General features: G+C 55.1%; 1 protein-coding gene across 1 annotated transcript in view; it reads right to left on the bottom strand.

Annotated features, from left to right (window-relative positions):
- Window positions 1-4,472: 4,472 nt before the first annotated feature.
- Window positions 4,473-16,241, bottom strand: part of SLC9A1 (solute carrier family 9, subfamily A (NHE1, cation proton antiporter 1), member 1) — a 50,659-nt gene continuing 38,890 nt past the window's right edge. Inside the window, exons 3-12 of the mRNA XM_006777483.2 lie at window positions 14,371-14,621; window positions 13,377-13,594; window positions 11,949-12,151; window positions 10,162-10,251; window positions 9,688-9,758; window positions 9,395-9,568; window positions 8,962-9,076; window positions 8,741-8,842; window positions 6,909-6,981; window positions 4,473-6,310 (exon numbers count right to left, since the gene is read on the bottom strand). Coding sequence (XP_006777546.1) covers window positions 5,979-6,310; window positions 6,909-6,981; window positions 8,741-8,842; window positions 8,962-9,076; window positions 9,395-9,568; window positions 9,688-9,758; window positions 10,162-10,251; window positions 11,949-12,151; window positions 13,377-13,594; window positions 14,371-14,621 — 1,629 coding nt within the window. The 3' untranslated portion in view covers window positions 4,473-5,978. The remainder of the gene's footprint in view (window positions 6,311-6,908; window positions 6,982-8,740; window positions 8,843-8,961; window positions 9,077-9,394; window positions 9,569-9,687; window positions 9,759-10,161; window positions 10,252-11,948; window positions 12,152-13,376; window positions 13,595-14,370; window positions 14,622-16,241) is intronic.

Raw genomic sequence — 16,241 nt, 5'->3', positions numbered from 1 at the left:
TCTTTCACCAGGTACCCTGGTTCTTGCTCAATGGGCCTCCTACAGAGCAACCATGCTGGCAGGGATAGGGGCTGTTTATAGTGAGGTAGGCAGGATAATGACCCCCTAAAGACATCCATGTTGTAACCTTTGGGACCTGTAAATATGATCTATTTTAATGGCACAGGGTGAATTAAGGTAGCAGATAGAATTAAGGTTCTAATCAGCTGATCTTAAATTATCTGGGTGGGCCTGATGTAATCACAAGGGTCTTTAAATGTGGAAGTCAGAGGCAGGGCCAGTGTCAGAGTGGTGTATGTGATGTGAGAAAGACTTGACTGGCCATGACTGGTTTTGAAGATGGAAGGAGGGCAAAAGCCAAGGAATACAGGCAGCCTCTAGTCTAGAATCTGGAAAAGGCAAAGAAAACAGATTCTCCTCTAGAGACTCCAGAAAGGAACACAGCCTGGCCAACACCATTTTAGCCCTGTGAGATGCATTTCAGGCTTCTGATGTCCAGAGCTGTAAGATAGATTTGTGTTGGTTTAAGCCACTATGTTTGTGGTGATTTATTAGAGTAGCCATAGAAAACTGATATACAAGGGCTCGACACAGTTCCCTTACCAAATCTGATCTGGCAACTGGAACTGCTGAGTGTCCAAGCTGCTGGCAGCAAAGACCAAGCTGTTTCCAATATGGTACCACTCCCTGGGACAATGGTTCTCAAAGTGGGGACCACGAACCCTTGGGGATCCCTAAATTCTTTCATGGGTTCTGTGAGGCCAAGTCTACTTTCATACTTACACCAAGACATTCTTTATCATTTTCACTGTCATTCTGTCAAGTGGACAGTGGAATTTTCCAGAGGCTACACGAGATGTGTACAACAGACTGAATGCCAAAGCAGATTTGAGAATCTAGCTGTCTTCTATTAAGCTAGATTCTAGAGAGATTTGCAAAAATGTCACATAATGCCACTCTTCTCATAATTTTTGTTTTGAAGAAGTTGTTTTTCATTTAAAAGGTTATATTTATATTAATCTGAAATGGGTTTATTAGTTTTAAATAAATTAATATTTTAAAGCTTTCATTTCTTTTTTAAAATTGAATTTATTGGAGCAACACTGGTTAATAAATTATATAGGTTTCAGGTGTACAATTCTGTAATACATCATCTGTATATTGCATTGTGTTCACCATCCCAAATCAAGTTAAAGCTTTAACCTCTAATCCAGTAAAATACATATAACCCACATAGGAAACCCTTTGTAATTTTAAGAGTGTAAACGACTCGTGGGGCCAAAAATTTGAGAGCCACTGCTCTAGAGTGACCTGCTAGCTACCTATTGGCAGGCTGACCTCATTGCCCCCTTGTTTCATAAAAGAAATAGTTTTTGTTACCTCATGGTAATAAATATGTATTCCAGATATGGACTTCCCGCCGGCAATGCTTCTGCACCATCACTTCTGGACTTTCCAGAATACCCGATTCATCACGATGCTACCCGCACATGCCTATCTTCATGATAGGGTGAAGGGCATATGGCCTCCTCCCTGGAACACACTGGACTTACACTCAGTGTCCTGTCACTCAGAGCTGTTGACTGGACAGTCAGTACCAGCCGGGAGACACCACCTGCAAGGCTAGGTTATTGACGGCCAGGATGCAGTCAGTACATGCTTTAAATCTGGGGTGGGGAACCTTTCTTCTGCCAAGGGCCATGTGGATATTTATAACATCATTCGAGGGCCATACAAAATGATCAACTTAAAGATTAGCCACTATAGTTGGTCAAACATTTAATTAACTTACCCTTAATGCCCTGGTAGGGCCAGACCAAATAATTTCATGGGCCGGGCGTTCCCCACCCCTGCTTTAAACCAATGGCCAATATATGGCTCCACCTCTCTCACATCCAGAACACAGAGGCCCAGGGACCACAGGGTAGAGATGGGAGTGGCTCTTCCCACTATTTTTCCAAGTAACCTACCGGAGAAATTTTTGTTTTCCATCCCCTCAACTTGGTGTTCAGTGGGTCTGGAGTCCTTGGTGCCCAAAGGAGGAATGCTTACTTCCCTCAGGGAACACAGATATGGTTTCTTAAACTGGAAGTTCTTCCCACTGGTCTTTTGTTGTTAATTTTGTTAATCCTCACAAAAGGATATTTTTTCCATTGATTTTAGAGAGAGTGGAAGGGAAGGAGGGAGGTGGGGGAGAGAGAGAAACATTGATCTGAGAGACACATCAATTGGTTGCCTCCTACACACACCCTGACCAGGGTTGGGGATCGAACCCACAACCCAAGTATGTGCCTTTGAGAATCGAACCTGTGACTCTTTGGTGCTGACGTTCTAACCACTGAGAAACGCTGGCCAGGGCCCCACTGGTCATTTTGAGCTTTGTATGTTACTGAACCAAAAGGCAGAGAGGGGTATCAACTGTACCAGAAAGGCTGGGTAATCTGGACGACCAGAAGGAAAATGGGGGGTGGGCAGGAAGGCTATGTCTGCATCCAGGATTTACTGGTGCCTCTCAGATCTCCCAGTACAGTTATGACAGTTATCAGGAAGCTTCACAACCAGACAAACCTTAGATCAATAAGAGCCCGAATTGCCTAGGAATAAAGGTTTAGGACACCCCACCAGGTAAAGAACCCAATAAGTTAAAGTGCTGGCCACTGGTAAGAGGAACATGGAGGGGGTGGAAGGACAACGCATAATTGCTCACTTAGACCTGTGACCAGATACAGCAGGGGCGCTATAGCAGGCTTTTGTTATTTCCTCCTCCTGTCTTATTGAAGGAGCCCTAATGATGACTAAAGTTTTAAGTTTGGCTCAAAGTGAGAATGACTGAAGGATAAGGATATGGTCAATGTGACAACAGGTCCTGTTGGAAATAAACTTTCTTTCCCTTCCATTTAAAAAAAAACTGAGGTGAAACTCATCCTATATAATAAAAGGGTAATATGCAAATTGACTGAATGGCAAAACGACCAGTTGCTACGACACGCACCGACCACCAGGGGGCAGATGCTCAACACAGGAGCTGCTCCCTGGTGGTCAGTGCGCTCCCACGGGGGAGCACCATTGAGCCAGAAGCTGGGCTCACAGCTCACAGCTGACAAGCACAGTGGCAGTGGCGGCAGCACTAAGGATGTCCGACTGACAGCTTAGGCCCATGGGGAGCGAGACTAAGCCATCAGTTGGACATCCCCCGAGGGCTCCCAGACTGTGAGAGGGCACAGGCCAGGCTGAGGGACACCCCCCCACCCCCGCACTGTGCATGAATCTCGTGCACCAGGCCTCTAGTATAACATAAAGAGAACATTTTAAAGTGAATGCCACAATCAGTGGCATTTAGTACCTTCACAAAGTTGTGCAAGCATCACCATAATCGATTTCCAAAACTTTTTCATCACCCCAAATTGAAATTCTGTAGCCATCGGGACATGAGCTTTGCATCTAAAGGACAGAGCGGATGGTGGGGGCCACAAGAAATTGCTCTGCTCGGATACCCTGCTCCCCTCTCACCCATTCTCCCTTTGCTCCACTTACTGGAAGGCTGACCCATGTGGACTGAACTCAGTGAAACCACTCAGAGGCCTTTCCTTCTGGCTTCCAGCTGGGTCTGGCCAAGAGAAGGCCCCAGCAGGATCCAAGGCAGAATACTTGTCCGGTGGGCCCCTGCCTGGCAGGGGCTGCATACTGCTCCCCAGGGCTGCGGCTCCAGCAGGGCAGCCCCCTCCCATGGTCACAGCTCTCTCCTTCACCCTTCAGGTATAGAGGTGGTAATGGCTTCCCGTAGTGTGAGCTCCCTGGGTATCCCCCTGGTGGGTCCCCTGCCCCTGCCCACACCCCTATAAAGGATCCCTTAGTTGAAGGCTCTTCAATAACCTTTGAGCATACCATCCATTTCTTGGTGGGGCACCAACTGATAGAGAAATGGCATGGTCCCCCCCCTACAGTCCTTGGCACTGAATACTTCCGATTTTGTGGGTCAGATTAGCTCTGTACAGAGGCCCCAGGCTGGGCAAAGGGGACGCTTCCTGGGCAGCCCAGGTTCCAACACCCTGACCCAGCCACACTGGTCTTCTTGTTAGATCCTAGGGTGCTGGCTGTGCAGCTCCCAGTCAGAACATTGGGGAACACTCTAAAACAGCCTTCACCTGTTAACCTCAGCTCGTTCTTAGGATATCACTTGGGAGAGTCCTCCTCACCACCCCCACCTCTCATTCACAAACACATTGGGTTTCCCTGGTTTATATGAATGTTTGATGAATCTGCTCTCCCCGAGGCTGAAGGCACCTGGGGGCCGGAGCGCTCTGCTCTGCTCTCGGCTGTGTTCCTGAAGCCTGGCACGCAGTCACAACCACAGCAGCAGCTGACGGGGACTAAGTGTTTCTCTGTGCCAGCCACTGAGCTAAGCCTTTCAGGTCCCCAGGCCACCCTCCGCCCCAAAGTCCCCTGTTCCCAGGAAACAGCCCTCGACTCTATTAAAAACTCATATGGATTTATTAGAATATGAAAAAATTTTGGTTTCTTCTGTACAGGCGGCAGAGCAGCAGCAGCTGTGGTGGCTTTGAACATGGCTGTCACGTCACCCTTACATGGTGACTCCGGCCCAAAACAGCACTTGCATGGAGAGGGGACAGATGAGCACCCGCTGCCCAGTCCACTGGGAAGGGGGACTCTGACTATTGCACGATCCTGGGGGAGTGACCCGGGGAGGACAGACACCACTCCCCCTGGGCCTGGCCATGGTAGCAGTGGGGATGGGAGTGTGTGCCTGTGGGCAAAGGCCCCTGGGAGCCTAGGACTCTGTCCCCCACCAGCCCTAGCTGGGTGGGCGATGCTCAGGGGAGGTCTGCTCCCCTGAGGTGTGGGCTCCACAGCCAGCTGGGTGCGGGGAACCTAAGAGGGAGAGGTTCCTGGGGCTGATGGGAGGGATGAGAGACAGAACAGGCCAGCAGGACTGAGGGGCAGGCCCAAGAGCAAAGTACCAGACGGCCCAGCATCTGTGAGTGGGAGAGGACCATGATTGGATATGGGGGTTCACTTCTGAAATCAGGGTTTTGGGGCCACAGTTATGGGTCCAGGAGGTAGAGGACCGACTTGGGGAGTGTTGGGCAGACGGGCCCAAATGAGGGGGATTCTCTGGAGGAGGGCCATGCAGGTCAGGGGAGGCCCCCCAGCTCCCAGCAGCCCCTGCTCCGGTGGGAGAGTCTGTGGTGGGACAGGCATGGCCAGGGGCTTTGAAAATGTCTTACAAACAGGAATGGCCTCTGTGCAAACAGGTCATACATGGAAGTGGGACAAACAAAACAGATAAAAAGGCAGCACTGTCTGAGCCTGTGATGGCCTCTCTCCTGACACCAGCTGCCGAGCGCTCACTGGTCCCCGCGGAGCAATCTGGAAAGCTGTTACTCACGGTCCAAGGCGCCCCAGCTCCACACAGAGAAGCTCAGGGGTGCAGCTCTGAGAAGGGGCGTGTCAGGGTCGCTGGCCAGGATGACAAAGCTGGCAGGAGGGTGGGTCAGATATCTGCTCCCCCTCATTTTTCCTCCGTTAATGAAGGGCCTGGCCTAGGCCGAGAGAGGCCTGGGCTCCTCCCCTTCCCAGGTGGGACCCCGGCTGAGCCAGAGGCTCTTTGGTTAGAAACTAGGACTGGTTTGCATGAGGAGGGTGACGGAGGAGGAGGGGCACCGAGGTCCGGGAAACTCGAGGCCCTCCTCTGGGGATGGGAGGCCCTCCTCTGGGGATGGGAGAGCCGGACAGGAAGGGGCAGGTCTGCTCACAGCCCAGCAGTTCTGCCGAGTGGATGGGGAAGGCAGTTCTGGTGGTGGTGGCGGGGGGTGCTTCCCAGGAGGCAGGGGGAAGCCGTGCTGGGCCCAGCTGCCATGCAGGTCAGGAAGGAGGAGGGGAGGCCCCCCAGCTCCCAGCAGCCCCTGCTCTGGTGGGAGAGTCTTTGGTGGGACAGGCATGGCCCACTGGCCCCAGCGCTACTGCCCCTTGGGGATGAAAGGCTCTCCCTCCCCAGGCTCAGGATGGGGGCCTGGGTCGCTGAGGCAGCGCTGTATCCTCTGGGAGCTGGGGCTGTCACTGGGCCCAGAGGTGAAGACGTCGTCAGTGCCGGGGGAAGAGGGCTCCTTGGTCCGTATCATGATGCCCCCGTCATCATCCTCCTCAACGGCCACCCTGGGGTCCCGGTTCAGCCCGAGGACCTTGCCCTTCAGCTCCTCATTCACCAGGTCCACAGACTCGGGCGACTGTGGGGAGGCGGGGTCGATGGTGATGACTGGCAAGTCAGCCTTCGGCTCATAGGCCAGCGGGTCTGGGGACCAAGAACAAGGCACAGTTGGCTTCTGCCCCTGAGCCCTGCCCAGCATGTGCCCAACCTCTCCCGTGCCAGCCGCTCCCACAGAGCCCCTGCGAGGGCAGCAATCCTGGTGTTTCGGAATTACTCCTCATGGCCTTTATGAACCCTCATCAGATAGTCTATCATCCCCTGTCTGGGACCTCAAAGGCAGGACTGTGTCCCTCTCCTCACACCCGGGGCTCCCATGCATGTTCCCCGTCAGACCAAGAATTAGGGCTCCTTTCCGAGTCACTGACACCCCGGGGACCCAGGCCTAAGAGAAGGTCCGCCCTCGCTTCCTCCACCTGGTGGAGATCCCAATGGTGCAGACCCCCCTGCCCCCCTGCCAGGCACCCAGCTCCCCGCACAGACCTCACCGTCAGCCCATGGAGCACCTCTGTCCCTGGGGGAGGAGGAGGAGGGAGGGCCATCCCCCGCCTCCACTGGATGGAGGAGGAGCTCAAGACTTGGGAGGAGGTCAGTGAAGGAGAAGCCTGTCCTCCCCGCTGGCTCTTGGAGGCCCTGAGCGCCCAGTCACCAGGCCCCTCGCCAGGCACCCTGGGCCCGGCCTTACCTGAGCCGATGCGGGCCCGAGACATGGTGGGCGAGTCCAGTTTGTGGGCTGGCACCGTCAGGTAGTTGTTGATCTGATGGAAAGAGCAGACAGGTGTGAGCTCAGGCAGCCCCTCTAACGGCCCTGGAGGCTGCTGGCCACAGGCGTGCTTGGGCACCCGCTCCCTCCTGGCAATTCCTCATTAGGCTGTGCCATGTTGGCGCTTCAGGGGTTCCTGAGGGCTTGGCCCAGGCTCCCCTCAAGCTATGCAATCTCCTGGGTGGCCCTGAACCTCCTGCGCTGCCCTGCCTTTCCCATGGTGCCACTGTCCCGGTCTAGCTCCAGCCACACCTACCCGCGAGGTACAGATCCATAGAGTCAACTCAGGAGCGGACACCCGGGTCCTGGATGGCCCCCAGGCATCTCAATGCCACATGTTGGAGATGAACTCAATTTCTTACCTCCCCTCATAACCTCGTTCCTTTCTTGGCTTCTCCTGTCACAGCCACCACTCCCACCTACCCCAATCAGAAGGCTAGACATGACCCCTGACTCCTCTTCCTCTTCCTTCAGCCCACCTCAAACTGATGACCAAGTCTTACGAGTTCCCCCTCCTAAATGCCCCTTGACCCCGGCTGGTGTTGCTCAGTGGTTGAACCTTGACCTACGAACCAAGAGATCCCTGGTTTGATTCCCCATCAGGGCACATGCCCGGGCTGCAACTCGATCCCCAGTAGGGGGCATGCAGGAGGCAGCCGATCGATGTTTCTCATTGATGTTTCTGTCCCTCTTCCCCTCTCCCTTCCTCTCTCTCTAAAAGTCAATAAAAACATATTAAAAAATAAATGTCTCTTGAATCTACCTATTCCTTTCCATCTCCCCCTGCCACCACCCTAATCTGGGTTGCCTCCACCCCTCCCCATGTCACTCCCTTACACAGAACCCTTCATGGCTCTCCATGCTTGTAGAATAAAGCCCAAACCGTACTCCATTAACAATCTTCCTTGAAAGCTGAACCCTCTCTTTCCTTTTTAAAATATTACTTTTAAAATTTCTTTACATTTCAGAGAGGAAGGGAGGGGAGAGCTAGAAACATCAATGATGAGAGAAAACCACTGACTGGCTACCTCCTGCACACCCCCTACTAGGGATCGAGCCCGAAACCTGGGCATGTGCCCCTGACTGGAATCGAACCTGGGACCCTTCAGTCCACAGGCCAATACTCTATCCACTGAGCCAAACCAGCGAGGGCTGAACCCTGTTTCTAGAATGGGCCACATTCTGTGATTGGGAACTTATGCACATGTTCTTCCTCCTGCCTGGACCTTCCTTTGCCCACACTCCCCTCGTCGTGGCTCTGATTCCTAAGCTTACCCCACGCCCTCCCTCAAGGCCCCTTGCACTTCCTGTCCTACATGGGCCTCTGATGAGAAGTTTCGTAAGGGAGGGACTGGGCTGACTCACTCGGATTCACAGAGGCTTAGCACTTAGAGGCTGCTCAACAAATGTTTCCTGAATGAATGAATGAATGAATGAATGAGGTGTGCCTTGCTTTGTGATTTGGGGCACCTGTCTTTTCTCTGGGCCTTAGTTTTCTCACAAGAAAAAGAGGAGTCAAAGCACAGATGCCTGAGGATGTGATGAGGGGCCTGGACTCTTCACTGCTCCTAGCGGGGAGGAAGGCTTTCTGGAACCTGCCCTGGGCTCAGCGTTCAGCTTTCGAAACAGGTGGAGAAGGCAAAGAAACAACACCCCCAGATCAGAGTGTTCTATCTGCAAAAGGGCTCAGTGACGAGGATGCAGGAAGAGGAAGAGCCCAGAGGAAGGAAGGAGCCACCCCAGTCCGGACGCACCCTCTGTTCCAATTGCCGGGCCTTCTGTCTCCGGAGCAGCATCTGGTTCCAGGCCTCCTCGTAGGGGTCTGCCACCAGCGTGTGTCTGTTGTAAGACCGCAGCTGCGGAAGGAACAGCTGTCAGGCAGGGCCGGCCCCGGACATGTGTGGGGCAGGGCTGGAGCCGCCGGGGGCAGAGGGGCTCCTGTCCTGAAGGGGGGTGGGCAGGAGCAGCCCCTCACCCTCTGCCTGGTCTTCTGCAAGTTGTTCCTCAGGATTTTTCGAATCTCCTCCTCCTTGTCCTTGGAGAGTGCTGGCAGGATGCGCTCAGCAGGCAGGTTCTTGGGATGGATGTTCCTGGGACAACACGACACAGGTTAGGTCCCCAAGAAAATTCCTGTGACCCTGGAGCCTTCTGGGCTGGGCCAGAAGAAAGCCACTCAGGGGAAGGCCTGGGTGGGTGAGCAGAGCCCCAGGTCCTCAGTGTGACCCTGCAGCTCTCGCCAGCCCAGCCAGGATGACAGAGGGGCCTTGCTCACCGCCCCCAGCCCCAGTGTGGCCACCGCCCCCAGCCCCAGCATGGTCACCGCCCCCAGCCCCAGCGTGGCCTGCTCCAGGTTGGTGTAGAGGGGTTAGTGCGGGTGCAGAGCCTGCCAGGTTGGCCATGGCACTCACTGCATGGAGACGGTGGAGACAGCAGAGGGGATCTTGCCTATGCCACCACTTTCCACCAGCTCGATAGCCTGCTTCATCTCCATCTTGTGGTAGAAAGCGATGAGCTGGGGCTCCTTGGAGCGCTCGCCGGCTATCAGGCACTTCTTCACATACTTCTTGTTAAACCGGTTGAGCCTGGGGGGAGAAGGGAAAAGGTGGATGGAGCCAGCTCCTCGGGGTGGGGTGACACCCAGGCCCTGGGAGACCCTTACCTGCCCCTCCCCACCCACGTACCCACCAGGCCTGCCACCTACTTGTCCTTCCAGTGGTGGTGGCCGTAGTGGCCACAGATGTCCTCGATGCCTGTCAGAAGGTGGTCCAGGAACTGAAACGGGCCCAGGGCCAGGTCAAGCCTCACTACTGGGCTCTTTCCCTACCAAGACTTCTGAGGAGGCCCCCCCACCTTCAAAACCAGTGCTCCTCTGCTCAGGTTAGCTCTGTAGTTCCAGAAGCAGCCAGGAGGTGGTGCCCATACCGCACTCATCCTGAACCCCAGTGGCACCTCAAACCCTCTGCTGCTGAGGCATGGCTGACCTCCCTGCTCTGAGCCCACCTGGGCCTGAGGCTCCCTCCTCAGGCTCCCAGCCGCTCACACTACACCTCCCTCTGACCTGTGACCTCAAGAGGCTCAAGGACCACCTGGTCCTGGGATAAGGGCCAAGGCATGTACTCAAGGACTAGCTACTCCCCAAACTTTCTCCTGCAACCGAGGGCCCAGCTTCCCGTACCTGCGTATGGATCTCCTCGTTGATGGAGCGCTTCGTTTCTTGCTTTTTCTTCACAGCCAAAAGGTCTACCAGGGGCCGAATGGTCATACCCTAGGGGGCAGGTGGGTGTCAGGCCTCCATGCAGCCTCCAATCTCCCCGGGGTCCCCTGAGGCCGGCATGCCCTCTGCTCCAAGGCCCCCAAGATCTCAACCTCCATGTGATCATTTCTATAAAGGCAGGTCCCCAAGGCTGGCTCTTCCTGAAGACAGACAGAGGTCTGAGAGCCCACCCAGCCACATGGCTCACACTGGTCATCTAGCCCAGGCCAGGGGTCAAGGGCCTGGGTGAAGTGTGGGCTCCACCACAGGCGTGTTCTGCAACCCCTAGAAGGCTAATGGGGAGGACCACCTGGGCTCCGCCTCCATGGCACGACTGTGGCCGAGGGGCACAAGCAGTGGCAGCAGCAGCAGCTAAGTGAATGGCACACTGCCTGTGCCAGAGCTGGTGGTGTTTTACTAGGACTAGCTCCTTAACACCTACAGCAGCCGTAAGGGGGAGGTTCTTTCACTCTCCCCGTTTCACAGATGAGGAAACTGAAGTTCGGGGGTTAAGTAACTTTCTAAGGTCTCACAGAAGTAGTAGAGCTGGATTCAAACCACCTCAATGCTGCCTTCATTGAAAATAGACTTGATAAGCCATTAGCATATACAACTGCAAAGGCAAGGTGATAAAATATTTTTGAGATCTAAGCAGGGCAAGAGGACAAAAGAGGCAGCCCCGTCTCCTCTTAAATCAGGAAATAAGTGCCACCCCAAGGCTTCCTCTACATTTTCTCCCCCTGGGCAGGCAATGACGCTTGCCAGGATTCGTGTCCCAGAAAGACGGAGGGGATGGCAGGGTCTCGGAGCCACAGACAGTACTTTCTCACTTGCCCATGGTCACAGCTCAGGAAAGGTGGATTCACACCATCCCAGGCTGGGCTTGCTTGGGGACTAGAAGCAGGGTCGGGGAGGGCTCTCAGCTAAGCCTGGGTCATACAAATGACAGAAACCACTGCCCAGCAAGTGGGAAGGATTCTTCAGGATCATCTAGTCCAGGGGTCCTCAAACTACGGCTCGCGGGCCACATGCAAATACAAATATTGTATTTGTTCCCGTTTTGTTTTTTCACTTCAAAATAAGGTATGTGCAGTGTGCATAGGAATTTGTTCATAGTTTTTTTTAAAACTATAGTCCGGCCCTCCAATGGTCTGAGGGACAGTGAACTGGCCCCCTGTTTAAAAAGTTTGAGGACCCCTGCTCTAGTCCAATCCCCTCACTTCAACGATGGGGAACTGAGAGCCAGAATGGGAGGAGGGTCTTTCCCAGGGTCATGCAAGCAGCAGCAGAGCTTGGGCTGACTCCAGACCTCCTGCTGCCTGGCTCAGCAACCTTTCCAATTCCCTGTGTTCCCATCTTACAGATGCAGAAACTGAGACCCTAAGATATTAAGTCACTTCCCTAAAGCCCTATAATGAGCATCGTGGGCCTGCTAACTGTACCGACTTCTCTCCCACTGGGTTCCTAAGTTAGGCAGCATTCTCACTCCTTTATACTCTGATTGGTCACTTCACAATGACTCATCACAATTCCCCCTTAACAACTGAGGAAACTGAAGCCCAGAGAGGAGGAGTGGCTTGCCCAAGGTTGTGAAGCAAGTTACTGGTGGAGCTGGGACTAGAACCCGTGGCCCCCTCTTGGGTCACATGCTTCCTCTTTCCACTGGCAGAGTTGGGTCCCTGGGCAGGGCTGCTCCACCCTGTCCACACCTGCACAAACACGGTGAAGAAGATGACGGTGATGATGGCAGTGAGGAACAGGTCGCACATGGGGAAGTGCTTCTTGTCCAGCAGGTAGCCCAGGGAGAAGGCGATGGCCCCGCGCAGGCCCCCGTAGGCAATGATGAACTGGTCCTTGGGCGTCAGCTTCACGATGCGGAACTTGTTGATGAACCAGGTCAGGCCCAGCACACCTGCCGGGGGAGGAAGGAGAGGGGTCAGCGTCTCCAGCCCCTCCTGGCTTCCTGTCTGCAGGAAGCCTCCACTGGTAAGCCCCACCCAGTTCACTCATTTCCTGGGCCCTCAGCCCCGGGTGCTCTGACTCTCTCAATCCAAGAGCTGGGTGGATTCTTAAAGGGCCCCCCAACCTGGATGTACTATAGAGACATCAAAGAGGTCTCCAGTGGCCAAAGGTTGGGAGGAGGATGGGAAAGAGATGAAACAGGGTGAAACCTATTAAATAAATATGATGGGTATATGGGGTCTACTTTTCTCTGGTTTGAGATTTTCCATAATAAAAAATTACACAGTGCAGAGTCTGGGTCCAACCTCAACCCTCAGAATCTGCAGAGGACAAAGCAGTGGACTAGGGGTTTTTAACAGTGCACCATGGAACCCCGTGTGACGCCCGTCAGGCTCAGGACCACGGGCCTAACCGCGGAGCGGAGTCAGTGAGGTGCAGGGCGAGGAAGCAGCAGTCGCCGAGGGAGGTGCGTCTGGAGAGTGTGAGCACCCGAGGGCCCGAGGCCCGGCCCGTGTGCAGCCCCAGTGGCAGCGCAGGTTTGCAGGAGCTGAAGTCATCTGTGCCCTGGGACAGCATGGGGACACTCGCTGACCCCACGGTGTGTGCCTCAGTTCCTTCCTCAGATCCAACAGGCCCAGAACCGCGGGGTCCCTGAGGCCCCTCCACTCCGACACACCCTGACTGTCTCCCCAGAGATCAGACTTGCTCCCCGAGGGCCCAGCACAGCCTCAGCCCTGCGGAGAGGAGGACTGGGGAAGCCCTGCCGTCCGGCTGTGCTGGGAACAGCCAGGCACCAACCCTGACCCCTACACACGCACACTCATGCACGCACTAACACACACGCATGCACACACGCACTAACACACACACATATGCACGCACACACGCACATGCACTAACACACATATGCACGCACTAACACACATGCATGTACTAACACACGAGTGCGCATATGCGCGCATGTGCACACATACATATGCACACACTAACACACATGCACTAACACACATGCACACACAAACACACTAACACATACACGCGCGCACACTAACACACATGCACACGCTAACACACATGCACATGCTAACACGCATGCACACGCGCACGCACGCACACACACACACACACACACACACACACACACCCCTCCCCTGGCTCCAGCCCGGGGACCTCACCCAGCACGCGGGCGATGAGGCAGAAGAGCAGGGTGCTGATGACAAAGGTCCAGTTCCAGTGGTGGGAGCCGGCCACGGTGGAGACGCCGAGGAAGATGAAGATGAGGGTCTCACTGACACTGCTCCACATCTTCAGAAAATACTTGATGGTTGTGTGGGACTTGTGGGAGATGTTGGCCTCCACGTAGGGGCGCATCACCACTCCCGAGGCAATGAGTCTGGGGGTGGGGAAGAGCAGGGTTCAGGGTTCGGAGCTGAGCTGCACCCTCCCAGAGCCCCTCTGCTGCGGAGGCTGACAGTGGTCTGTTGACTGAGCTCCTCTTATGGGCTTTCCACACCTGCTCTCTCAATCCTCTTAACCCCGCATATTCTTGTACTTTATAAGATGAGGGAAACTAAGTCGCCTGCCCCCTGTCACACGGCGGGCGAGTGACAGAGCTAAGACACAAACTAAGGTCTGACCAACTCCAAAGCCTGTGCCTTGTCCTGATGCCACGGTGCCTCTCTGCCTGCCTAACAGGCATCACTGACACCTGTCCGTGGTTGGGGTTTACTCCCACACCTGGGCCCACGGGTGCAGCTTTCTCCCTCTCACCCTGAATCCCGCAGTCCAGCTCCACCTCTGCACTTCCAAAGTCCTCCCCTCCTGGGAACACCTCTGCCATCTCCCTGTCTCTGACTTCAAGGCCCAGCTGAGGCCTCAGGACCTCCAGGACTCCTCCCTTCAACTGCAGCCTTGAGCCTCCTGGCTGGGGCTGCTGAGGGCAACAGCTACAACCAAGGGGCTTCCTTTGAGACAAATAAGGGAAAAAGTAGCAAGGCTGGACTTCCCAGAACTTTAAAGTCAGTGCTCCCAGGGGTGGTCCCAGGGCCTGGAGCCTGGAGCTCCATCTCCTCCCTGGAGTTGGAGGCCGAGCCCTGGGGAGCTCCCTTGTGACCCTACGATCCCAGGGAATTCAAGTGGGGGGCCTCCCCATGCCACGCCCAGACTCACGCCATGATGCCCGACAGGTGGAAGAGCTCAGCTGACAGGTAGGCCATGTAGCTGTAGAGGAAGACGAAGAGCGGCTCGATGACACGAATGTGGGCCGTGAATCGGGAGGTGAAGGCCGCGATGACCCCGTAGACCACGCCCACAAAGACCCCGCCCAGGGACACCACGAAGAAACTCAGGAAGCCGAGGACGATGTCCACAATGCCCACGCGGTCATAGTTGGCAAACTCCTCAAAGAGGTGATACAGGACCTGCAGAAGGTAAGAGGCTGGTCGGCAGGAGGGTGGGGTCCTGCCCCAATGCTCCCTGGGGTTGGACCAGTATGACTCCATCCCCTCCATGACCATGGCCACAAGAAGAGGCCACATGGTAACAGAGAAACCCTCGTGCCAACAGGTGCTCAGAAGACCTTGCTTGGGCCCTGCAGTGCCCAGCTGGCAATGAGGGGGGCTCTGAAGCCCACCTCTGGGCTAGGCTCGGGCTCTGCTGCTCCCTAGAGGAGTCACGAGGCAGCCTGTCAGTCTCCCTGTGCTAGCTTTCCTCTCCACAACGTGGGGTAATAGGACCAACCTCACAGGTCTGCTGTGAGGGCCAAACTAGTTAATAAAGGCAGTATGCCCAGACCCACACCAGTCACAGTGTTAGCTGCGCCTGGCACTGCTCTGTGGGCCTCTCACTGTGATTTGGGCAGATCAGGACCCTCCTTCAGCATAAAGCAGGGAGGGTCCAGACAATGAACTACAACAGGACTTCTTAATCTCTGACACTTTCTAAACATACATATGGCCAGGCCGTACCCTGCCTGGACTCTCTGCCGGGGGTAGGGGTGGGGGCGGACAAAAATCTCTACTCAACAAGCTCCGCAGGTGGTTGTGATGAACAGCCACGTTCAGATGCTATGAATGAGAGGTTCTCTAAGGCAGCCCCACCTCCTGGACTGGGAAATAAACAGTCGCTGTAAGACTCGGTCAGATGTCTAAGTGGCACTTCAGACACTGTGGAGCCCTTTGACGGTGGTCACCCTGCTTGGCCCACAACAGCCCTACGAGGCAGGTGGGCCACGGGTGCCTGCCCCCTCGCTAACAGGGGCTCAGAGCGGCCCGAGCCCGGGGGCAGCAGAACTGGGCCCAGAACTAGTTCCCTAGCAGGTTCAGCTTTGAGGTTCTGCCCCCTCTCAGGTGCGGGCTCCCTGACCTGTTCCTAGACAGGTGCCAGGAGACCAGCTAGGAAGTTTCCAGACAAGGGGACTGCGAGGATCCCTGAGAGGGGACCCTCCAAAGCTCCTAGTACCTGGGCAGCACCTGGAGGCAGGGAGGGGGTGGGGACTTGCTCTGAGACTGAACAGCTCAGAGGTAGCCTTCAGGTTTACTGTCTGGGAATCGAGGCACTCACGTCATACCCAGAGCTTCAGAAAGGGCCCGAGCCAGGTCAGGGCAGGTCAGCAGCAGACGGCAGGTACGTTCTCAGCCCCGGGCTACCTAACCTCCCTCTCAGCCTGGCGCTCTTCATGGTCCTCAGGGTATACTGCCGGGGCCAATGGGTGGGTGGAGAGGACAAGGTCCTCCTTTCCGGCCTGGCATCACTGCCACTGGGACTAGGGAGGCGGTGGAGCATAGTGGTAAGCACCTGGGCTCTGGACTCAGACGGTAGATTTGAACCTCGGCCACATCCCTTATCAGAGAATGTGACCTTGGATGAGTTAGGTAACCTCAGTGCCTAAGTTTCCTCAGTAAAAAAATGGGCAGAGCCCAGCAGGCGTGGCTCAGTGGCTGAGCATTGGCCTGTGAACTAGGAGGTGAAGGTTCGATTCCCAGTCAGGGCACATGCTCAGGTTGCAGGTTTGATCCCCAGTGTGGGGCACGCATGAGGCA

This window comes from Myotis davidii, unplaced genomic scaffold (genome assembly GCF_000327345.1).
Source record: "Myotis davidii unplaced genomic scaffold, ASM32734v1 scaffold149, whole genome shotgun sequence".
Lineage (NCBI taxonomy): Eukaryota > Metazoa > Chordata > Mammalia > Chiroptera > Vespertilionidae > Myotis > Myotis davidii.
The sequence above is the reverse complement of the archived record's forward strand: the minus strand, read 5'-3'. Positions and strand labels throughout refer to the sequence as shown.